Here is a 26353-nt window from a genome sequence, read left to right as displayed (position 1 = left end):
GGACAATACGTGCATTGTTCAGAGTTGCGGCTAAATTTAAGTCAACTTTTGATGTAGAACTACAGTCCTCCCTCAGTGTCGGGGGGGGGGGGGGGGGGGATTGGTTCCCGGAAGCCCCACGGAGACCAAATCCAGAATGCGCAAGTCCCTTAGATGAGATGGCACAGTACAACGCGGAGGGCCAAAGGTATTGTGTTCTCAATAGTCCTCTGTTACATTCTTAACTAGTCCTAAACTTGTGTTTTTAGGCATTATTTTTTATAGTATATTTCCTTTAATAGATAAAGCTCTTTAATATTGGTACCATCAGTGGGTAGAATTTTAAAATTTTTTCCCAGTTCATAACATTTGAATGATTATATATCAGGAAATGTTTTATTTTAAAAATAAAACCAAATATACAATATTTTTTCCCATTGGGGTTGGAGTTTTCACAGTACCACCCTTTTCTTGTTACTTTCTTATAGCTATTAGAATGCAGTGAATTTACTCTGCTCTGGTTCCTCATTATATGTCTCCTTATCATTCTCATCAGCATTCTTTGGCAGGGAAACAGTTTATAATTCTAAATTGGTCTGGACGAAAGAGCTACCAATAATACATACTACTACCCTAAGTCAGTTTAGAGCATGGGGTTTTTTTTTAATGCCTTGAAATATGCAGTTCTCCTGAATTCTTGTGCATAGTATAGTATGTAGATTTATGTTGGAGAGTGAGTGAGATACAGAAAAAGTGAGGTAGCAAATCAGGACTAAAATAAAGCCCAAACAATTCAGCCCTGGTGTGAAGTCATACGGAAGCTACAGTTTTGGCTGTAACTGAAGCAGTGTTATAACCCACAAAATTGTTGGGTCAGAGTGGGAATAGTGTGGTATGCAGATTAGAAATAACTTGATACTTCCATTAGCATTGCTTTCTTGGGGGTACTGATTTCAGCAACCTATAACTGCATAAAAAGTTTGGGCATAGATAAAGATGATTTTCAGGATCACAGGCTTATATTGCAGAAGCAGTGATTATGGTAAACTATTCTGATTTTTTTATGCTGTGACCTTTATCCCATATTTCTTATATTTTTATGTGCCACTGTTAAAACTACACCTAAGTATGTCAGCAATTAAAAGTCGTTTCCTTTCATTTAAGGCTAAAGTGCCTATCATTTTTAAAGAAAGCAGTAAAAGTGAGGTCGTTATTTGGGATTAAACGGTGAATAGTACTTTGGTACCAGATGAATGGTATGTTGCTAAGATTGGCTGTTTGTCTTTTGAGGGGTGGGAGAAGGGGGCAAAGTTAAAATACCAAAAACAAATTTTTTATTTTGAAACATTTAGGTAACTTAAAAGGTACAGAAATAGGTAACTTAAAAGGTACAGACAATAATGTAATGAACACCTGAGCACCTATCACCAACTTAGGAATTAAACATTACAAATTCAGTTGAAGCTCCCTGTGTACCGTTCCTTGATTCATTTCTTCACTTTCCCAGGGGAATTCCTGTCTCCCTCCCTTTGCACAAACTTTTCTGATCAGTGACTTTTCCCTTTCTCTAGACCTATGTAAATTTGTTTTTCTTCAAAGTTCACCTCAGTGACCTTTTCCGTTTTAACTCTGTTACATATTGTATAAAACAGTAAGCTCAGTCTGACTAGGGAAATTGAAAATAAGATTGTATACTTGAGGTAGAAATCGACCTTAAAATCTAGGCGAAGGAAAGTTAGACTTCAACACTGCACTGTGTGCAGAAGAGAACTGATAAAATAGATGTGAGAGTAACCTAACGAAATAATTATTTTGGGAAGATGTCTGGTAGCGGCAGTATGGAACAGTGGGTCTGAAAGGAAGTGGTAAATTGCTAACTCATTTTGACTGACTTTTTCTCTCCTACTTACTCTGTTTGCAAGATTTTGCTTGGCCTCCAAACACTTTACCATTTTGTGGGAAGAGAAGGGAGCTGGTGGCAAAATGCTTAATTATGGATGTTTCTAGTTTTCAGAATTTGGGGCATTACTGCTGACCCCATTTAGAATCCATTGACAGCCAAGTGAATATGTATTGGCCCTTAGATTTCTACTTTCAGCATTGGTAATTTTTTCAGCTCCCAGTGCCAGAGATGCAAGTAAAGCTGCCAAACCATTTTCTCTGAGGTGTTGCAGCCCTCTACTGGTCTATGGAAGTTGCACAATTTAGAACCTGGTAGGGCTAAAAAGAGGTCAGGAAACTCAGCAACTCATTTTTAGAATCTAAGAACCTTAGAAGTCGTTTATGCAAACTTTCTCAATTGCAGCTGAGCATTTTATATTTCCACTTTAGTAAGTGTATATATAGATGGAAATAAATGTATATAGAGCTATATTAGATACCAAGGGCAAATAGATAATTCTAAGCACGACTGCCTGTATTACTCTCTTTAAAAACTCTAAATGCATGTGGTCTTTTATGGCCCAATGTTTGACAGTGTCAAAAACTTTTTACCACTAATCTCTTGTAAATATTATCTAATGAAGTAAAGAGAATTTTATTTTTAAAAAACTTGAGGTATTGTTTAGTTCTTACTATTAGAAGATAAATTGCTGTTAGAAAATAAATACAACAGATAAATGCTAATTGCTTCTTTTATTTTGAAAGCATTTTTACTTCTTGTTGCTGGAGCCAGAAACTTGGGTGTCATTCTAGCTTCCTTGCTCTTGTTTACTGTTCCTCCCAACCTCACAGTATGCTCATTATACTTTAAGTGATCTCCTTATCGCTCATCTAATTCCTCCTTGGTCTGTCTTCCAAAGTTTTACCAATGGCACCTTTCTAAATATACTACTAAGATTATGTCACTATCTTTTAAAAAGCCTTAAATTGCTTTTTGTCATCATAAAGATCAAACAACACAATGACAAGGTGTGTCGTCATGTGATCCCTTCCTACTTTCTTTAGTCTCATTTTCTACCCCACTGGCTTTGATTTTTGCTCTCCCTTCAATGGGGCCTGCTTTCTTGTATGGATGTGTCTGTCACTGACTAATTGCCCCGAGGAACTCAAGGGTGGGTTTGGAAGCATTTAACTGTTTTTCCAAATTGTTGTTTTTTCCCTTTTGTTAAGGAGAGGCAATCACCGACCACCCTGAACCCAACCAGCCTCACCAGGAGAACCACATCTGTGTCCTTTGCCGTATTTTTAATGCTAAGATCTCTCCAGGAGGAGCTTAAGCCTTGTTACTTTATGACCTGCAGTGTAGTGGAAGCATGTTTTCTAACTGAGCCCACACAATTGCCATCAAATACGCAACTCTCCTTGTTGAATATTCATTCCCCATCCGAAATAAAAGGTCCCTGCTTCCCTTTGTTCTGGGTTGCCACGACTCTGGAAACGATTCCTCATGGTCCCCTGTTTGCTGCAAATATACTGTACTTTGTGAGATAACTACTTGTGGTAGAGAGTCTTATATGACTCACCAGGAGGCAAATCCACTTGGGTTTCAGTAACATGTCCACACCTGTGCACATGCTTATCCTTCTCCATCTGCACCCCTGTCCATATCTACCTGCCTCTTTTAGGGGCTGGCCCCATGGCCGAGTGGTTAAGTTCGCGAGCTCCACTGCAGCCGGCCCAGTGTTTCGTTGGTTCGAATCCTGGGCGTGGACATGGCACTGCTCATCAAGCCACGCTGAGGCAGCATCCCACATGTCACAACTAGAAGGACCCGCAACGAAGAATATACAACTATGTAGTGGGGGGCTTTGGGGAGAAAAAGGAAAAAAAATAAAATCTTAAAAAATGAGGAAACGCAAATTTATAAAAAAAATAAATAAAATCTTAAAAAAAAATTAGGAAACGCAAATTTATTAAAAAAAAAAAAGACTCTATTTTAGTGTTACCTCTTCTAGAAATCTGCCACCCATACCCCTATATACATGAACTGAGTTGCGCGATCCCTTTGTGCTAGTATTATCATACTTGTATAGCAGTTATTATTCCATACGGTAATTAATTTGTCCTTGGCCCCTAAAAGCTGTAAATTCCCTTTAGGCTAGAATTGTGTCTTGTTCATCTTTAGTTCCATTGCTTGGCATATCGATGCTTAATAAATGTTAAAAGATTATTGCATGAGCCAACTGGGGTATGATAGATGAAGGAAATATACCCATAGTTGAGTAATTCAACGTCACACACAATTCGTTGTTTTGAAGTTATGAGGAGAATCGATTCTTCCAGACAAATCTGTGTTGGATATACTTCTCATGATATATCTATATTGAGGAAAGGGGTGGGGGGTGATAAAGAATGGTAGAATTTTAGAGCTGGACTGGACCTTATTTTAAAACAAGGAAACTGAAACCCAAAGAGTTTACTAGAAAGAGTTACAAGAATCCAGGTCTTCTAGTACTTTATTTACTTTGCTAAATTCCTACTAATAGATTTTGCCTTAGACTTGGTTAGGATTGGTAGATACTGGTTGTTTATACTTTAAGCACTTGCTATCTAAATATCACTGCATTTTATACATAGGTTTACCATAATAAACATATATGGCTAAACCAAATTGACTGTTTATAATGTATTTACTTTATGTGGTTTTCTGAATCATCTGCCATGCCCAGATTCCTGAAAGATATAATATTTAGCAACACCAGCCCAAACTGCAGCCTGTATTTACTGGATTGAGCTTCTGTCCTGAATCTTTTGCTGCCTTTCATATTGTGGTGACTGGGTTAGAAAACATAAAACACATAAAAGTACTTTTTGCCTCTTTCCCTCTACCTCTGTCTGAAGCAGTCTCATTATTCTTTCCCCTTGGGTTCTGCCCAGAACACTGAAGTTCTCCAGAGCAAACCAAGTGGAAGTCAACCTATTTTATTATTTTTAAAATTTTTATTTTGAGTAGTAGTACATGTTGATTATAAAAATTAATATAGGGGCTGGCCCTGTGGTTGAGTGGTTAAATTCGTGCACTCTGCTTTGGTGGCTGAGGGTTTCGCCACTTCGGATCCTGGACTTGGACATCGCACTGCTCATCAAGCCATGCTGAGGCGGCGTCCCACATGCCACAACCAGAGGCACTCACAACTGGAATATACAACTATACACCAGGGGACTTTGGGGAGAAGAAGGAAAAAAAAAAGATTGGCAACAGATGTTAGCTCAGGTGCCAATCTTTAAAAAAAAAAAGTTAATATAGAACTATATAAAATAGACCATAAATATTCCTAAAGGACTTTAAAGAACATTGTTTTAAGGACATTGAGAACAGTTTATTTTAAAGGATGTGGATGTTTGTCTTCATCTTTTGCATACTGTTGGTTAAATTTGTGATTTTTATGATATTGATTTCTTTGTCTGGAATAAACCTCATACTTCCTTGTGGAAAAATGTCATGGAATAGCTGCCAGAAAACATTTCGGTGAAAATCAACCATTGCTTACTTTGGGAAGGCATGATAAAGAAAGCAAGACCCTCTTCATAGACTGAATCCTCACTTGAATGGTTTAAGTACTTAAGGGGGGAAAAAGTCCAGTTAAGATCTCAAGAGTGGCCATTTATTTTGAGGCCTTTTCCATTATTTTTTTTTTAAACTACTTATAAAATGTGAGGGAATTACGCTGTTTGGTCTTTGTATAAGTGGGAAACAGTGTTTATGTCTAATGGTTTATTCTTTTTTGCATGGGAGAAAACAGCAATGAGGATGTCACGATTGTTTTAATAATATAAGCTATCGTTTTTTTGCACTCACAGAAAAATAGAATTTGGAGTTAAATTGTTCTAAGTCTCTTATTCTGGAGTGAGAATTTTGGAAGGATAGGAGGTCTTCAATGTCATCTAACCTAATTTTACTTTTAGGAAGAAACAAATAATTGAGAAGTGATGAAGGTCAACTGGAAAATCATTGATAGATCTCAGAATAGCATCTTGGACTTAAGGTTCCCAGATCAAATCACAGAGAAAATAATAGTTACTTTCCTAAGGGAATGACTGTTATGGACCATTGAGTTCTATTGTTGTGATTTGGTCCTTTACTAGTTGCCTTTTTTCTCAAAACAATTTGGAGGGAGCATTTTTACCCCCAAAGCAGCTGTAGACCAGTGAAAGCTGGAACAGAAAAAAAGTTAGGAATTCCCATTCTATGCTTATTCTTTAGGTAGAATGTAAAATTGGTGGTAAATTTAGAGTGCAGCATTTGGATACTTTGTTTGCCAAGGGCTATGCTAAGATATCCCTTTAGTTACTTTGCACAGCCTTATCAGTTGAGCTTAATCATTTCATAATATAGTTGAAGAAATTAAGTAACTTGGACTTTGTTTTCAGTTGTATTTAATCTAAAGTGCATGTTCTGGGCACCTCTGGACAAGAGGGCAGACTGGGGAAGCTCTCTTCTTTTTCGAAGGTATGGAAATACTAGATAAAAATAAAACATTTAAGAAGTCCACATTTGCACTTGAAAGCAAGAAAGAGGAATCTGCAGGTGTCTGAAATGGAAAAAGAGCTCAAAGTCATAATAGAAGACAAAAATTGAAGCCTTGTCCTATAAGGAAAATAGACAGCTGCCCTTTAGTGTGTGAGCTTTAATGCATTGGTGGCATCCACAGGCCCAGGAATGGCATGGAGCTGAGCCCAGACCAGCAAGGGTCTGAATTATTCATGAATGGGGCCTAAAAAAAAGCCCATCTGCCAGCCTGGGTTTATACTTCCTGGCATAGCTTCTTCCTATCTTTTTATTTTTAACCTTTATAGTATCCTGTTGTGGTCTCTCTTACAAGATATATTACTGAATCTTATTTTTATCCAGCCTCTAAGACTCTTATCTTTTGATTAATTTTAATCCATTTTTATTTATTGTAATAACACATATATTGGGAATTATTTACATTCTATTTACTGTACTTCTGTTTGTTTTCCACAGTTTCTTAATTTTAAATATGTATCTTCTCTCCAAGCAAGACAAGTACTTTAACCACCTTCTCACTTTCCTCTAGTCTCCACTACAACACCCCTTACTCCCCAGTTTCCCAGCTGCCATGTTTTGATGTTCTGTAGAATTTTAGTTCTGGATTGTTAGGGGTATTCTTCTAGTACCCATCCATTCTTTTTCTATGAAATATGCGTTATTAGGTTATTTACTGTACTCTCATATATCAAATAGTGTCCTCATAGATTTATTTCAATTTTTATTTGAGTGCCTATTTAAAAGCAGTTTTTACACAGGGTTTTTGTTTATATGTAAACATTCTAAGGCCTTTTTATGCCTGAAAATATCAGTAGTTCACCCTCACTTTTAAATGATAACTTAGTTTGATTAAAGAGTTTTGGTTTGAAATTATTTTCCTTTAACATTTTGAAAATATTACTACATTGTTCTCTTGCCTATGGCATTGCTTTTCCAAAGTTCTGATGTCAGTTTGATTTCTTTTCCTGTGTGTGTGACTTGCAGTTCCTCTCTAGAAGATTTTGAAATTTTTTGTCTTTTTCAGTTTATTGTGTGTCTAGGTGTAGTTTCTTTTTTGTCTTGTTTTAAATTCATATTCCTTCATTCATTCTTTCGTTCAACAAATGCTTAGTCTACTGTATGCCAGTAAGTATTCTAGACACTTTAATCTGAGATTTTTCATCTTTCCTCAATTCTGGGAAATTATTAGTTTTTTCAAAATATTGTGTTTTCTCCATTTTTTTTCTTTCTGGGAATTCTATTATATGGATTCTGTCACTTCTGACTTCTCCATATCTCATAATTTTAATATTTTCCATTTCTTTATCTCTTCCTGATGCTTTCTGCAACTATCCTCTACCTAATCTTCTAGCTCACTAATTCACTCTTTGGCTTATATATTCTATCATTTATCTACTCTGTAGAGTTCTTTATTTTAACCATTACACTCTTATATTCTTCATTTCTTCTTGGTTCTTTTTAGTCCTGCTGCATATTGTCAATTTTCTCTTATGTCTTTGACGATTTTTTGGTGAGGAAGATTGGCCCTGAGCTACCGTCTCTTACCAGTCGTCTTCTTTTTGCTTGAGGAAGATTGTCGCTAAGCTAACATCTTTGCCGGTCTTCCTCTAATTTATATGGGATGCCACTACAGCGTAGCTTGACGAGCAGTGTGAGGTCTGCACTTGGGATCTGAGCCTGTGAACCCCAGGTCACCGAAGTGGAGTGCATGAACTTAACCACTGCGCCATCAGGCCAGCCCCAAGGATTTTAAATGTTTTTTAAAATTCTTCATATGTCTGTCTCATTAATTCTGCTACATATAGTGTAGATGGTTTATTTTGAGTTTAGGTTTTATTCTAAGTTCAATGGGAAGCCAAAAAGAATTGGGCAGGGCCGTGGTATCATCTGACTTTTAGTTTTAAAAGATTACTCTTCTGCTTGTCTCAGAGGTATGTGCATAAGAGAGAGAAGGAGGAAGGGAGGAGTGGAGTAAGAATAGAAGCAGGAAGATCATTTGCAAAGTTTTTGCAGTAGCCTATTCACGTGATGATGGTGGCTTAGGATAGGTAGCAATTGAGGTGGAAAGACATGGATTTAATTTGAGATATGTTTTAGAGAGAGTCAACATTTCTTAATTTTTGGCTTAAATAATGGATGGATGGTGGTGCCATTTATTGAAATGGAGGAGATGGATGGATGAGTGTGGAGGAGGAAATTTGATGGGGAAAATGAATTCTCTGTAATCTTTTTTTGGTTTGATATGCTTATTAAACATTAATGTGAAGATGTCAAATAGTTGAATATACAAATATGGAGTTTTAGATGGGGACTAGAGATACAGATTTGGAAGTCAGGGGCATTTCAGTGATATTTAAAGCTAGAGGGCTGGATTAGGCCATTTAGGGAGTGTGTTGTAGAATAGAAAACCATCCAGGATCAAGTCCTGATTTAGTCCAGCGTTTAGAGTTGTTTCTGTAGAAACAGAGCAGTCAAGAAAAAAAGAGTTTCTTTTAAGGGCTTATTCTATCAGTTTGCATAATTTTCAGCATAAAAATGTAATGTTTTGTTGAACCAGTGTGTATAAATGGATATTTAGATCCCCCCCCCCCTCAGTGTTTTGGACATAACAAGCAACATTTTAGTGGACCTAACAAGCAACATTTTAGTGTATGTTTTTGCATATTTTTGTAGTACACTTGTAAAATAAATTACTAAAAGTTGAATTGTTAGGACAAAAGGCTGTGCATTTTTATTTTAATGGCTTTGCCAGATTCCTCTCCAAAGAGGTTATCCCAGTTTCATTGCCATCAGCAGTGTATGACTATTCTGGTTTCTCTGAATGCTTGCCAACAGAGCCTTAATCCTTTTTAGTCTTTTTGAGTGAAAAGTCATCTTAGTATATAAAATAATGAATGAGTTTGAATGCTTCTGTATGTTTACTCAGCATTTGTATTTCTTGTTCTTTGAACTGCTTCTTCATGTCTTCTTCTGATTTCTATTTTATTATTTTTTTTGCTGAGGAAGATTTGCCCTGAGCTAACATCTGCTGCCAATCTTCCTCTTTTTGTGTGTGAGCCACCACCACAGCATGGCCACTGATAGACGAGTGGTGTAGGTCTGTGCCCAAGAACTAAACCTGGGCCGCCAAAGAGGAGCATGCCAAACTTAACCACTAGGCCGCTGGGGCTGGCCTTCTGATTTTTTTATGATAAGTTGTTTGTTTTTTATTGATTTGTTAGAACTCTGTGATTTTTCTTTTTCATATGTGTTAACAAATGTTTTCACTTGTCTGATTTCTGTGTATGATATTTGCATGTCTAGTTTTAAATTTTTATTTATGACTTCAAAAAAATGACTTTTAGCTTTTATATCATGTTTTAGAAACTTTCCTTATCTTTAAGATAATTTTTGGGGGCCGGCCCAGTGGCACAGTGGTTAAGTGTGCACCTTCTGCTTCAGCAGCCCCGGGTTTGCTAGTTTGGATCCTGGGTGCAGACATGGCACTGCTTGGCAGGCCATGCTGTGGTAGGTGTCCCACATATAAAGTAGAGGAAGATGGGCATGGATGTTAGCTCAGGGCCAGTCTTCCTCAGCAAAAAGAGGAGGATTGGCAGCAGATATTAGCTCAGGGCTAATCTTCCTCAAGAAAAAGGAAAGATTTTTTTTTTCTTACTTATGTGGTTTAATTTTCACATTTATTTCTTTGAGCCAGATGACAACATTTTTAACTTATCAAAATTATTCTGAAATTTATTTGGTAAGAAATGACAGGTTAATCTTGAGAAAGAAAAATGATAAGGCACTAAAATTTATTATAAAGCTTTACAAAAAAGAATAAAAAATTTAAAAATATCCAGATGCAAAAAAAGCCCCAAATCAAGTAGTATAGTATTGGTACAAGAATGGAAAGATAGAATAATGAAACAGACTAGAAAGCCCAGAAACAGATGTGGGTGTATAAAGGAATAAGACTGTTATTAAAAACTAGTATTACAGATAGATGGGAAGAGTTAATGTCAAAAGAAGTTAAAGAAAATAAGAGTGAATATATTTTCTGATCTTGGAATAGAGAGGTTTTAAGCCTAAGAGAAAAGGAAAGATTCATAAACAAAATAGAGGCATAAAAGTCTGTTTTTGATTGGTTTACAATGGATTGTGTAATATACAGTGTTCATAGCATTATTTACAGTAGTCAAAAGATGAAAACAACCCAAATATCCATCAGTGGATAAATGGATAGACAAAATGTGGTGTATTCATAAGTGGATGGAATATTATTCAGTCTTTAAAAGGAAGACAATTCTGACACATGCTACAACATGGGTGAACTTAGAAGACATGCTAAGTGAAGTAAGTCAGATGTAAAAGGACAAATATTATGTAATTCTGCTTATGTGAGGTACCCAGAATATTCAGATTCAGAAAGACATGGTGTTTACCAGGGGCTAGGAAGAGTGGGGAATGGGGAGTTACTGTTTAATGAATACAGTTTCACTTGGGATGGATGAAAAAGTCTAAAGATGGATGGTGGTGATGGTTGCACAACAGTGTGAATGTACTTGGTGCCACAGAATTGCATACTTAGAAGAAATAACAAGTGTTGGCAAGGATGTGGAGAGAAGAGAACCCTTGTGCACTGTTGGTAGGAATATAATTGGTGTAGCTACTATGGAAAACAGAATGGAGGTTCCTCAAAAAATTAAAAATAGAACTGCCATCTGATCCAGCAATTCCACTTCTGGGTATTTATCCAAAGGAAATGAAAGCACTAACTCGAAAAGATATATACACACCCCCATGTTCATTGCAGCATTATTTACAATAGTCAAGACATGGAATGGATGAATGAATGGATAAAGAAGATGTGGTATATATAACAATGGAATACTGTTTAGCCATAAAAAGAAGGGAATTTTGCCATTTACAACAACACAGATTGACCTTGAGGGCATTATGCTAAGTGAAATAAGTCAGACGGAGAAAGGGGAATACTGCATGATCTCTCTTACATATGGAATCTAAAAAAAAAAAATCAAAAACCAAGTTCATAGGTAGAGAGAACAGATTGGTAGTTGCCAGTGGTGGGGTTGGGGGTCTGAAGAAATGGGTGAAGAGAATCAAAAGATTAAGAAAAATGGTGGGAAAAATAAATGTCATGGGGATATAATGTACAGTATGTGACTATAGTTAATAATACTGTATTGCATATTGGAAAGTTGCTAAGAGAGTAAATCTTTTTTTTTTTAAAGATTGGCACCTGAGCTAACAACTCTTGCCAATCTGTTTTTTGTTTCATTCTTCTCCCCAAAACCTCCCAGTACATAGCTGTAGATTCTAGTTGTGAGTGCTTCTGGTTGTGCTATGTAGGACGCCGCCTCATCGCGGCCTGATGAGCCGTGCCCTGTCAACGCCCAGGATCCAAACTGGCAAAACCCTGGGCTGCCAAAGCAGAGCATGCGAACTTAACCGCTTGGCCACGGGGCCAGCCCTGAGTGTAAATCTTAAAAGTTCTCATCACAAGAGAAAAAGTTTTTGTAACTATGTATGGTGATGATTTTGCAACATATGCAAATATTGAAATTAATATAATGTTCATGTCAATGATACCTCAATTTTTAAAAAAAATGGTTAAAATGGTAAATTTTATATTAGGTATGTTTAACCCCAGTTTAAATATATATATACAACAAAATGACAGCATAGTTTTTCTTGTTTTATAGATCAGTAGGAAAATGATGATTACCACAGTAGAAAATGGCAAAGGATACTAACAAAATTCTGAAGAGGAAAAATAGATAAGTGGCTGAAGTGAAGTGAATAGATTTTTGATATTGAGAAGTCAAAAACCCTAAGGGATCAGAGTGTGAGATGGGATATAGACATGAACTTTGAAGAAAACCAAGATTGGGGCAGGCTTTGAAGTAAAGATAAAGGCTGTAAGTGACAAAAAATTACTATGAAGTAAAGTAACTAGGAGGTATATAGGTACTTGCTATGACAAGAGTAGAGGGAAGTGTTGCTTAATGATTCCCAAACCATTAAAATTACCTGGGAATTTTTTCTTTTTAAATAACCTTTTTACTTTAGAATACCTTTAGATTTACAGAAAAATTGCAAAGATAGTTCAGAGAGCTCCTGTATACCTCACACCAGTTTCCTCTATTATTAATGTCTTAAATTAGCATGGTACATTTATTGTAATTGATGCACCAATATTGATACATTATTACTAACTAAAGTCCATGCTTTATTCAGATTTCTACAGTTTTTACCTAATGTCATTCTTCTGTTCCAGGATCCCATCCAGGATGCCACATTTCACTTAGTCATCATGTCTCTTTAAGTTCTTCATGGCTATGACAGTTTCTCATACTTCTCTTATTTTTGATGACCTTGACAATTTTAAGGAGTACTGGTCAGGTACTTTTGTAGAGTCCCCCACTATTGGAATTTGTCTTATGTTTTTCTTGGATTAGACTGGGTTATGCGTTTTGGAGAGGAAGATTACAAAGGTAAAATGCCATTTTCATCAAATCTTATCAAGGGTACACTATCAACATGACTTATCACTGTCAATGCTAACTTTGGTCACCTTGCTGAGATAGTATTTGCCAGGTGTTTCAAGCTATGCTCTTTTCCCTCTTTCCATACCATATTCTTCAGAAGGGATTTCCCTGTGCAATCCACACTTATGGAATGAACAGTTATTCTCCACCTCCTTGAGATCAGAATATCTCCGTAAACTACCTAGAATTCTTCTTCATGGAAAATTTCTGTGTCTTCTCCTACTTTTTAATTTGTTTCATCATTTGTTTATATCAGTATGAACACAAATATTTATACCTTGGGTTATAACCCAATTACTACTTTACTTATTCTGTTGCTCAAAGTATTCTGACTTTGCCAATTGGGATGTCTTTCAGTTGACACCTGTATTCCTTTGACATATTCCCATTGTTGCATTTATATATTTATGTATATTTTTTGAGCACTTCTTTACTTTGTGGCAGCGCAGAAGTCTCCAGACTCATCTTACATATTTCCTGCGTCAGTCCTAGGATCAGCCATTTCTCTAAGGAGCCCTGGTTCCTTTTATTGGAGAAAGGTGCTAGTAACCAAGATCTTGGTGTTAGGTGTGCTCCTTGCTACTGGGATGTTCTTGCTTCTGGGCTTGCTTAGTTGACATAGGAAGGAAATATATTTGTGTATACTGATTTTATATATACATATCTATAAATACTTATATATGTAATTATCTGTGTCTACATTAAGCTAAACATGAGTTCATACTGATATCTCAAACAGTAATCCATTACCACGTTCCAGCCTTCTCCTGACTTGCCTGTCTGCAGCCTCCCACTCTTAACAGTCAGAAACCTGGCTCCCACCATTCACTATTCCATTTACTCAAGTGTTCATTTCCAGAATACATGTATAGTGGTTTCAGACTTGTTAACCCATACTACTGGGGAGGTTTTTTAATTGAAATAAAATTCATGTGACATAATTAACCATTTTAAAGTGTATAATACAGTGGTTTTAGGTGTGTTCACAGTATTGTGCAGCCATCACCACTATCCAGTTCCAGAACATTTTCATTATCCTAAAAGAAACTCTGTGTCCATTAAGCAGTTACTACCTGTTTCCCTCTTCCCCCAGTCCCTGGCAGCCACTAAGGTAGCTTTTTAAAAGTATTTATCTCCTCTCTCAGATATTCTGATTCCAATAGGTCTAAGGATGAAATCAGGAATCTGTCTCTTTGAAAAAGCCTTCTGCCTTGCTTCTGGTAATTGGGCAAATTTGAATCACCAAGTGGCATGAGCCTTAAAGAACAGCATATTTTGAGTAAACTGAAATATTAGAAGCAGTAATGTGAATCAAGGAACACCTCATCAAAGCTGAAGACAATACCAACGGAGTTTGATCGTCTTTAGTTTAAACGTCATCTTGGATAGGGTTGAAGTCAGGAAAAGAAACCATTTTATAAACTGTGAGCTTGTTGCATCTGTGTTTAGATTTCAGTTAAGTTTTAATCTGCAGTCTGTATTCATCCGTTGCTAAATTTTGGTGTCAGTACTTTGTTCTGCATGTTTTCTCTTAGGTCTTTTTTTCCTCCTGATTTTTTTTTTCCTTCTGTTTGTCTTAGCCCAGTCAGAGGAAAGCTACCCCTCTTCCTACCCCCAGTAATGAGTACTAATTGCCAAGTAGCTGTGAAACTGTGGTAAAGTTAAGCATATCTGATAAATTACTTGGGAAAGACTTAGTCACAGACTCTGACTTTAATCTCTTCTTCTTTGTAGATGGAAGCTAAAGACAAATCTTTGTGTTCTGTGATTCCCCTAGGAAGAATTTTTCAGTCAAAACTTAGGATTGGAAGATAGAGTGACTAGAGCAAACAGAATAAAATAATGTTTAAAGCATTGCTTCTGAAGGTCCAGTGCTCACTAAATGCTGGAAGACTATAAAGTGATCTCTAACTACAGACTTTCCTTTAGTTCTTAGAGAAACACTTCTGTAGATTTTCACTTTTACGTTTGTAATCTACATGTACATAGCGTACAACTGCACAGATTGTGTTATGTTTCTGTTCTCCAAAGTTCTCCTCTAGCCATACTGCCAACTAGAGGTGTTTATTTCTCTCATCCCTAATCTTACAAATAGTCTGCCAGAGTCCTCTCTCTATTCTTGAATTTTTTCCCTAACCCTCCCTCTTTTTGTTATGTTGAATAGTTTTTACCCACAGACATGGTCCCAAGGCTTATTTCCTTCTTGAGTCAGAGCATCTTCTCAGCAAAGTTTGGCCTCTTCCTGTGGGCAGTTTTGTACTCTGCTATGATAAAGTTTTCTTCAAATTGTTAGCCTTAGGATGAAGGATAATTCATAAACAAAAAAGAGCAACTTATTGATGTTTCCTGAAGAGTCACTTTAGTTGTTGTACTAAGAAGTCTGTCAGGCAAGACTTGGCATCATTGCAGTTACCTTGGCTTTCAAGAAGGATGCTTATCTGTGTGTATCACCATTCTTGTTTTGAGTTAGTTGTGTTGATTCTGCTGTTCTTGTTATTAAATCATAACAGCGTTAGTTTAGTGATCTTGCTGCTTATTAAATTTGTTATACTTGTTTGGTTAAGCTTTACATTGTAGGTAGTGATGTGCATTTTTATCTATAATTGCTTTTGGCAAATTTCCAATAACTGGACTTTTTAGACATGCATGCATTGTGTCCCAAAGATGAATTGGTCAGACTCCTTTTGCTAAAGCAAATGTATACATAATCCAAGAAAATTTGCTTGTAGAGTGATTTTTTCCTCCTAGTAAGAAGGATTGGGTAAGGTAAATGGATGGTGACATCTTTATCACCACCCTATATAGATCAAGAGATCTGAGATAAAGTAGTTATCTTCCAGTTGTGTGATCCCCACCCCCCATCCCCCAGCTTCAGAAGCAGTTTCTAGAGATCCCAATGTAAGGCAGCTTTGAAAAATGCAGTTTGGAAAATACTGTTTGAAGTTCTATTCAAATGTAAAGAATAGTGTAAAATTTAAATCATTTTCAGGAAGGAGAAATATAAACTGGTTTGCAGGCTTCTGTTGAGACTTTGAAACTTAAAAATCTACAGAGGTCAGTAGGTGAGTAAGAAAACAAATTTTCTACCTAGAGTACAGAAGAAAATAGACTTCCAGATAAGCCAGTGTTAAAGGTTATAAATCAGAGGCAGTGACAAGAAACTGATAGTTGCTCCATATACTTCCTAGAAAAGATGGAAACAGGTCAATCTAGGAGAAGAAAGCTATGGAGCATTTGTGACATAACTAATAAGCAGTAGAGGAACAAACTACATGGGATACCAGTGTTGAATGCTCTTTAGGATCAGTCTTCTTATAAGTGAAAATACTCTCCCAGTGAGTTGTCATCCTGTGAAAGAAGGAAATGACAGTCAAATACATGTTTTTAATGAGACTCTCAGGCTGCCTAGGGTGCCCCACATACCCACATGTGGGCATGTTGTGTATATATAGGGTTTAATACGGAAGGTGAATCCCCTATTTTAAATTAGCCTAAGTGAATCCTTTTCTAATGAGATCTTTTATAATATCTTTAAAAATACTCTGTAATTCATTTTTCAAACTTTGCTAATGATAAGAACCACTGAGATTCTTGTTAAAAGGACAAATTCTTGAGTCCATTTCAGGCCTACTAAATACGTATTTTATTTTATTCTTTTTTCAGTTATTTTTTTGAGGTCATAAGGTTTATAACATTGTGTAACTTCAAGTATACATTATTGTTTACCAGTTTCTTTATAGACTGCATCGTGCTCACCACTAATAGGCTAATTTTTATCCATCACCATTACCCCTTTCGCCTACCTCTTGACTCCATTCCTTTCTAGTAACCACAGATCTGTTTTCTTTATCTTCCACATATGAGTGAAATCAGGCTATGGTTCTCTTTCTCTGGCTTATCTTGCTTAACATAATACCATCAAAATCCATCCATGTTGTTGCAAATGGTATGATTTTCTTTTTTTACGGCTGAGTAGTATTCCATTGTGTATGTATACCACATCTTCCTTATCCACTCATCCGTTGATGAGCACTTGGCTTCCACATCTTGGCCATTGTGAATAATGCTGCAGTGAACATAGGGATGCATAAGTCTCTTTGAATTATTGATTTCAGGTTCTTTGGATGAATACCCAGTAGTAGGATACCTGGGTCATATGGCATTTCTATTTTTAATTTTATGAGAAATCTCCATACTGTTTTCCATAGTGACTGCACCAGTTTGCATTCTCACCAGCTGTGTATGACGGTTCTCTTCTCCACATCCTATCCAACATTTGTTATTTTTTGTCTTGGTAATTATAGCCATTCTAACAGATAAAAGGTGATATCTCATTGTACTTTTGATTTTCATTTCCCTGTGATTAGTGATATTGAACATCTTTTCATGTGCCTATTGACCATCTGTATATCTTCTTTGGAAGAATGTTCATATTCTCTGCCCATTATTTGATTAGGTTTGTTATCTTTGTTGTTGAGTTATGTGAGTTCTTTATATATTTTGGAAATTAATCTTTTATCAGATGTATGATTTGCAAATACTTTCTCCCAGTTGGTGGGTTGTCTTTTTGTTTTGTTGATGCTTTCCTTTGCCTTGCAGAAGCTCTTTAGTTTGATGTAGTTCCCTGTGTTTATTTTTTCTTTTGTTTCCTTTGCCTCAGTAGACATGATATTTGAAAAGATGCTGCTAAGACCAGTGTCCAAGAGTGTACTGCCTATATTTTCTTCTAGGAGTTTTATGGTTTCATGTCTTAGGTTCAAATCTTTAATTCATTGAGTTAATTTTTGTGTATGATATAAGGCAGTAGTCTAGTTTCATTCTTTTGCATGTGGCTGTCCAGTTTTCCCACCACCATTTATTGAAGAGACTTTCCTTTCTCCCTTGTATGTTTTTGGCTCCTTTGTTGAAGAGTAGCTACCCGTATGTCTGGGTTTACAATTCTATTCCATTGATTTATGTGTCTGTTTTTGTGCCAGTACCATGCTGTTTTGATTACTAGAGCTTTGTAGTATATTTTGAAGTCAGGGATTCTAATGGCTCCAGTTTTGTTTTTTTTTCTCAAGATTGCTTTAGGAATTCGAGGTCCTTTGTTGCTCCATATAAATTTTAGTCTTCTTTGTTCTATTTCCATGAAGAATGTCATTGGGATTCTGATTGGTATTGCATTGAATCTGTAGATTGCTTTAAGGAATATGGACATTTTAACTTTGTTTTTTCTTCCAATCCATGTGCATGGAATATCTTTTGATTTCTTTATGTCATCTTTGATTTCTTTTGATAATGTCTTAGATTTTTCATTGATTGTACAGGTCTTTCACATCTTTGGTTAAATTTATTCCTAGATATTTTGTTGTTCTTATTGCTGTTGTAACTGGTATTGTATTCTTGAGTTCTTTTTCTGCTAGTTCATTATTAGTGTATAGAAGTGCAACTGATTTTTGTAAGTTAATTTTGTACTGTGCAACTTTGCTGTAGTTGATTATTTCTAATAGTTTTGTGGTAGATTATTTAGAGTTATATATATATGATCATGTCATCTACAAACAGGCAGAGTTTCACTTCTTCATTTCTATTTGGATACCCTTTAATTCTTTTCCTTGCCTAATTGCTGTGGCCAAAACCTCCAGTACTCTGTTGAATAGGAGTGGTGAGAGTGGGCAGCCTTGTCCTGTTCCTGTTCTCAGAGGGATGGCTTTCAATTTTTCCCCATTGAGTATTATTTTGGCTATGGGTTTGTCATAGATGGCCTTTATTATGTTGAGGTACTTGCCTTCTATACCTATTTTTATTGAGAATTTTTATCATAAATGGATCTTGGATCTTGCCAAATGTTTTTCTGCATCCATTGAGATATTCCTATGATTTTTATTCCTCATTTTGTTAATGTGGTGTATCACATTGATTGATTTGCAGATGTTGAACCATCCCTGTGCCCCTGGTATAAAGCCCACTTGATCCTGGTGTATAATGCTTTTAAGGTATTGCTGTATTCAGTTTGCCAATAGTTTGTTGAGGACTTTTGTGTCTATGTTCATGAGTACTATTGGCCTGTGATTCTCCTTCTTTGTGTTTTCTTGTCTGGTTTTGGTATCAGGGTGATATTGGCCTCATAGAGTGACTTAGGAAGCGTTCTGTAGTCTTCAGTTTTTTGGAATAGTTTGAGATGGATAGGTGTTAAGTTTTCTTTGAATGTTTGGTGGAACTCTCTGGAGAAGCCATCTGGTCCTACACTTTTGTTTTTTGGGAGATTTTTGATTACTATTTCAATCTCTTAAGAGTGGTCTATTCAGATGCTCTATTTCTTCATGCTTCAGTTTTGTGAGGTACTAGGAGTCTAAGAATTTTTCCTTTTTTTTCTAGGTTATCCAATTTGTTGGCATGTAGTTTTTCATGATACTCTTTCATAATCCTTTATATTTCTATGGTATCTGTTGTAATTTCTCCTCTTTCATTTCTAATTTTAATTATTTGAACTTTCTATCTTTTTTTCTTAGTGAGTCTGGCTAACAGTTTGTCAATTTTATCTTCTCAAAGAACCAGCTCTTAGTTTCTTTGATCCTTTCTGCAGATTTTTTGGTCTTTATTTCATTTATTTCTGCTCTGATTTTTATTTCTTCCTGCTGCTGACTTTTAGCTTTGTTTATTCTTCTTTTTCTAGTTCTGTTATGTGTAGTTTTAAGATTTATTTATTTGAGATCTTTCTTGTTTGCTAAGGTGGGCCTGTATTGCTATGAATTTCCCTCCTACCACCGCTTTTGCTGCATTTGTAAGAGTTGGTATGATGTCTTTTCATTTTCATTTGTCTCCAGGTAATTTTTGATGTCCTTTGATTTCTTCATTGATCCGCTGGTTGTTCAGTAGCATATTGTTTAGTCTCTACATGTTTGTGACTTTCCCTGCTTTTTTCTTGAATTTGATTTCTAGTTTCATAGCATTGTGGTTGGTAAAGATGCTTTATATGATTTCAGTCTTCTTAAATTTTTTGAGGTTTGCCTTGTTTCCCAGCATATGGTCTATCTTTGAGAATGTTCCATGTACACTTGAGAATATGTATTCTGCTGTTTTTGGATGGAGTGTTCTATATATTATTAAGTCCATTGGTTTAGTGTTTCATTTAAGTCCATTACTTCCTTGTTGGATACCCATCGTTTGATTTAATTGGGGTGTTGAGGTCCCCCACTATTATTGTGTTGCTGTTAATTTCTTTCTTTTGGTCAGTTAATAGTTGCTTTGTATACTTGGGTGTTCCTGTGTTAGGTACATATATATCCATAAATGTTATGTCCTCTTGGTGGAGTGTCCCTTTTATCATTATATAGTGCGTCTCTGTCACTTTTTTATCTTGAAGTCTGCTTTGTCTGTTACAAGTACAGCAACACCTGCTTTCTTTTGCTTGCCATTTGCTTGGAGTATCGTCTTCCATCCCTTCACTCTGAACCTGTGTTTATCTTTAGAGCTGAGGTGTGTTTTCTGGAGGCAGCATATTGTTGGATCTTGTTTTTTTAATCCATCCAGCACCTCTTTTGATCAGAGAATTGCATCCATTTACATTTAGAGTGTTTATTGTTACATGAAGGCTTAATACTGCCGCTTTCTTTCTTGTTTTTCAGTTCTGTATTTCCCTTGTTTCTCTTCCCTTGTATTTCTGACTGCCATATCATCTGTGATGGTTTTCTCAGTTTTCTGTTTGTTTATGATTTGTGTCTCTGCTGTGATTTTTTGTTTAGTGGTTACCATGAGGTTTGTATAAAAGATGTTGTAGATGAGATGGTCCATTTTCTGATAGCTGCTTATCTCCATTAGCCTAACCAAGTTCCATCCCTCTCCTCTTCCCTGTCAAAGTTATAGTTGTCACAAATTTTTTGGTTTGGTGTGTGTGTTTGTGATTAAAGTGAAATGATTGTAGTTATTTTTGATGCTTTCCTTCCCTTTATCTTTTATGTTATAACTTAGTGTTTGTTAACCTGTTCTTATAGAGAGCTGCAATTTTCTGGTTTTGCCTATTTATCTCCTTGCTCAAGGCTTTGTAAACCTTTGCCTTTTTGTTTCAGGTATGAGGGCATCCCTGATCATTTCTCGTAGAGCAGAACTAGTGGCAGTGAACTTCCTCAGCTTTTGTTTGTTTATCTGGGAAAGCTTTTATTTCTCCATTGTATCTGAAGAATAGTTTTGGTCGATAGAGTTTCTTGGCTGTAAGTTTTTGTCTTTCGGTATTTTGAATATATCATTCCAGTCTCTCCAAGCCTGTAACATTCCTGCTGAGAAATCTACTGAAAGTCTGATAGGGGTTCCTTTGTAAATTATTCTCTTCTGCCTTGCTGCCCTTAATATTTTTTCTTTGTCACCAACTTTTACAAGTTTTGCTATTACATGCCTTGGAGATGGTCTTTCGCGTTGATGTAATTAGAAGTTTTATTGACTTCATATACTTGTAAGTCCAGTTCCTTCCCTAGGTTTTGGAAGTTCTGAGCTATTACTTCTTTGAACAGCCTCTCTGCTCCTTTTTCTCTCCGGAATACCTGTAATCCTTATGTTGCATTTCCTGATTGAGTCAGATATTTCTCAAAACTTTTTTTAAGTCTTAGTTGTCTCTCCTCCTCTGCCTGAAGCATTTCTATATTCTTGTTCTCTAAATTACTAATTCTGTCCTCCATAATGTCAGCTCTGTTTTTCAAGCTTTCTAGATTGGTTTTTGTTTCATTCATTGTGTTCTTCATCTCTAGAGTTTCTGTTTGGTGTTTTTTTTTTTTTCAGGGTTTTAATCTGTTTTGTGAAGTATTCCTTCTGTTTATTAATTTTATTCCTGCGCTCATTGAACTGTCTTTCTGAGTTTTCTTGTAACTTATTGAGTTTCTTTATTACAACTATTTTGAGATCTGTGTCATTCACATTGTAAATTTCTATGACTTCAGTGTTGGTGTCTCGAGAGATGTCATTTTCCTTCTGCTCTGGAGTGTTAATGTAGTTCTTTATGGCATTTGATGAAGTGATCCTTTTCCAGCAAATAGTGGTAGTATCAGGTCACAGGTTCTGCCTGCCACCACTGGGGGTGGGGGTTGGGAGCTGTGTTATCTGAACTTGCCGCATCTGCTGGAAGTTGTGCCAATAGGGATCACTTGCGTTTGCCCACTGGCTTCAGCTGCTTGGCAGGTCACATGCGTACTCAGGCGCTCTGGTGCGGATCTGCAGCTTTGGCCAGGGATTGGCCAAGGTTGTGTGCTAGGCGTGGGGTTGGGGGGACACTTTCTTTCATGTGCATGTCCACTCTCTGCTCACAGGTGGTTCGCCTGGGCTTCTCCTTGGTAGGGGCACCCATGTGGTGACTGAGCCTTGCCACTCAATGTAGAGCATTCCCTTAGGCCAGGTTATCACTTCAAAAGTGAGGCATTCACATGTAGGCCTGCCTGCTCCCCTGCCTTCTCTTACAGTTGCGCATCAGCTGCTGTGTGATGACCTGTGACCTAAATCCTTGCCACTGGGGAAGGAGAGGGGATCCACTCACCTCCTTCCAGTGCTTCCCGGGGATCCAGTGCTCCCACCTTCGGATGTATGGCTGCATGAGTCTCTCAGATGTCCTGTTGTGCTTTGTATAGAATCCTCTGTTGGTTAATGAATGTCTGGTTGTAACTTAGTAGGGGAGAGACCAAGGGAACAGCTTACTCCCCCATGATGCTGATGTCCCTAAATCTGTATTTTAACATGTACTTCAGGACATTTTTATCATCAAGACTTCTGAGAACAGTATTACTTATTTGCTTGAGAAATTTAAGTTGTTATGGATTAGATTTTCTTCACTAATAGTCAAATAATGTGAATTAACTGGTATTTTTAAGTACAGGTTCTGTGACCATTTGAGAGCTTTGAAAATTCTCAGTTTGTGTTTGAGAGTAGCATGCATGTAGGAAGGAGGGGCAGTGGGACATGAGACTGAATATGAAGAATGCTTCAAGTCAATGGTGTTAACCAGAAATAGTCACTTATCTGTTACTCCTCACTATGATAGGAATTTTTGAGTTTTTGGTGTAATGTTGACTGAGTTAAGAATTATCTTTGTTCTTAAAGTGCTTGTACTAAAGAAATAGATGGCACATATACAACTTCTTCACCCAAGTGATGTTTAGTTTACACTAGAGTTTTCGATGTACCTGTTTATGTGGACTTGCTACCTGTGAATAGCAACTAGAATGTTTTATCTCCATTATAAACAATTATTCAGAGATAGCAGTAATATTGAAAAATATATTTTTAGGACCAGCCCTGGTGGCCTAGTGGTTAAGTTCAGCACACTCCACTTTGGCGGCCCAAGTTCAGTTCCTGGGCGTGAACCTATACCATTCGTCTGTCAGTGGCCATGCTGTGGTGGTGGCTCACATACAAAAAGAGGAAGATTGGCAGTGGATGTTGGCTCAGGACAAATCTTTTTCAGCAAAAAACCAAATACATCCATGTGTACTATTTTTAGTGTCCCTTGAATGATCACAAATAGTAATATCATTTTTATAAAAACAAGAAAATAGAAGATATATTTTACTGCTATAGCTAAATAGAGTGGAAAAACTTTTGAATGTAATAGCATACATTTATAGACTGTCAACCCTGGAAGTGACTTGCTGTTAGGTGAATAAATAGACTCTTTGGTCTATAAGGAGCAAAAATATATTTATTGAAAAGGAAGAAACGTCTTTGAAAAGACAGAATCAAAGCTTTAAACTGCATCCCTTACCTGATGGATAGCAAAGTCTATCATAAAGCTTGAAGATGGTTGGCCCTTAACAAGTATTGAAGCCTCTGCACAGCCTTAGGGCAAGGAGATTCAAGAACAAGCAGTGTAATAGCCACCAAGAATGTCATACGAAAGATAGAAGAAAAGAATAATTCTTCTTAGCCACACAAAGATGCCACTAGCTATTTTCATTTGTAAAGTTGCTGTACCACTTTGCATTTCCTCCTAACCCCCAGCGATATATGAGAGTTCCAGTTTCTCTACATGTTAATACTTGGTCTTCCTTATTCTTTTTAATTTTAGCTGTTCTTTTGAGTATAAAGTGACATCTCATTATTAATCCCCTGATGACAAATGAGATTGAGCATGTTTTTCTGTGCTTGTCATTTATTATATAGTCTTTGGTGAACTGTTAGAATCTTTTGGTCCTTTTAAAATCAGATTATCATCTTCTTACTGCTTTGTAAAAGTTACTTGTATATTCTGGATGAAGTCCTTTATAAAGATATGATTTGCAAATATTTTCTCCCAGTATGATTTGCTTTCCATTTTTCTTAATAATGTCATTTAAAGAGAGCAAGTTTGATTTGTGAAGTCGAACTTATCCACATTTTTCCTTTTATAGTTTCTACTTCTCATAGCCTATTTAAGAAATCTCTAACTCAAGGTCACTAAAATAGTCTGTTTTCTACTAGAAAACATATAACTTTAGCACGTTTAGGATGTGATGCATTTTGTGGTAATATTTCTCTATGAGGTGAGGTAAGGGTCAAAGCTGTTGGGGGGCGATATGGAAATACAGTTCTTCCAACACCATTTGTTAAAAGGACTATATCCTTTCCCCGATAATTGCATTGGCAGCTTTTTGAAAATCAGTTGGACGTATATGTAGAAGTCTGTTTCTGGACTTTGGATCTGTTTCACTAATCTGAAAGTCTGTCTTTTAGCCAGTAAACACTGTCTTGCTTGCTGTATCTTTATACTAAGTAGTGAAATCAGGTAATATGAGTCTGTGAATTTGGCTTTTTCCCAAAATTATTTAGACTTTTCTAGGCCATTAACATTTTTACGTATATATGATCTACAGTTTGTCATTTTCTATTAAAAAAAAAGTCCTGGGATTTTGACTATGATTACATTGAATTTGCAGGTCAGTTTGGGGCAGAATCGACATCTTATCAATACTCAGTCTTCTAATCCATAAACATAGTATAGCTCTCCATTTATTTAGGTCTTTAATTTATTTCGGCGGTGTTTTGTATTTGTCAATACATGCATTGTCTTACATGTATTGTTATATTTATTGCTAAGAATTTAGTATTTGTGATGCTCTTGTATGTCATATTTTAAATTTCAATTTGCAATTGCTTCTTGCTAATATATGGAAATAAAATCAATTTTAATATATTGAATGTGTATCCTATGTCCTTCCTATGCTTACTTATAAGTTCTAGCAGTTTCTCTGTAGATATCTTGCCTTTGGCTACATAGATGATCATGTCATCCAGAAATAAGACCTGTTTTACTTCTTTTCCAAGCTATATATACCTTTACTTTATTTTTCTTGCCTTATTGAACTAGTTAGGACCACCGGTAAGTACAATTTTGAATAGGAGTGGTGCAGTCATCTGCATAGATGCAGAAAAAGCATTGACAAAATTCAATATCCTTTCATGATAAAAACTCTTAACAAATTAGGTATCGAAAGAATGTGCCTTAGCACAAAAATGGCCATATATATAAGCACACAGTGAACATACTCAGCAGTGAAAAGCTTTAGCTTTGCCTCTAAGATCAGGAACTAGACAAGGGTGCCTGCTCTCACCATTTCTATTCAACATAGTACTGAAAGTCCTAGCCAGAGCAGTTAGGCAAGAAAAGGAAATAAAAGACATCCAAATCAGAAAAGAATAAGTTAAGTTGTCTCTGTTTGCAGATGACGTGATCTTATGTATTAAAAAAACCCTAAAGATTCCACCAAAAAGATTACTGAAACTAATAAATGAATTCAGTACGTTTGCCAGATACAAAATCAACATACAAAATAGTAGTTGCATTTATATACAGCAACAACGAATTATCTGAAGAAAAAATTTAAAATGAAAATTCCGTTTACAGTACCATCAAAAAGAATAAAATACTTAGGAATAAATTGAACCAAGGAGGTGAAAGATAAGATATTGACAAAAGAAGTTGAAGACAAATAAGTAGAAAGATATCTTGAGTGCATGGATAGGAAAGAATTAATAAAATGTCTATAGTACCTAAAGTGATCTACAGATTCAAAGCAATCTCTATCAAAATTCCAATGGTATTTTTTGCAGAAGTAGAAAAAACAATCCTGAAATTTGTATCGAACCAGAAAAGATACCAAATAGCCAAAGCAGTCTTGAGAAAGAAGAACAAAGCTGGAGGTGTCACACTTCCAGAATTCAAGCTCTATTACAAAGCTGTAGTAATCAAAACAGAATGGTACTGGCATCAAAACAGACAGACCAATGGAACAGAATAGAGAGCCCAGAAATAAGTGTATGCATATATGATAAACTAATCTTTGACAAGAGCACAAAATGAGGAAAGGACAGTATTTTCAATGAGCGATGTTGGGAAAACTGGATATCTACATGCAGAAGAATGAAATTGGACCCTTAG

General features: G+C 36.3%; 2 protein-coding genes across 6 annotated transcripts in view; one reads left to right on the top strand and one right to left on the bottom strand.

Moving 5' to 3' along the window:
• Positions 1-14358, bottom strand: part of LOC124244557 (uncharacterized) — a 28702-nt gene extending 14344 nt beyond the window's left edge. Inside the window, exon 1 of the mRNA XM_046671180.1 lies at positions 14324-14358. Coding sequence (XP_046527136.1) covers positions 14324-14358 — 35 coding nt within the window. The remainder of the gene's footprint in view (positions 1-14323) is intronic.
• The window catches only part of ANKRD12 (ankyrin repeat domain 12), a 136679-nt gene that overhangs the window by 8251 nt on the left and 102075 nt on the right, over positions 1-26353 (top strand). The window lies entirely within an intron of this gene.

This window comes from Equus quagga, chromosome 9, assembly GCF_021613505.1.
Source record: "Equus quagga isolate Etosha38 chromosome 9, UCLA_HA_Equagga_1.0, whole genome shotgun sequence".
Classification (NCBI taxonomy): domain Eukaryota; kingdom Metazoa; phylum Chordata; class Mammalia; order Perissodactyla; family Equidae; genus Equus; species Equus quagga.
This window is presented reverse-complemented; position numbering and strand designations above follow the sequence as displayed.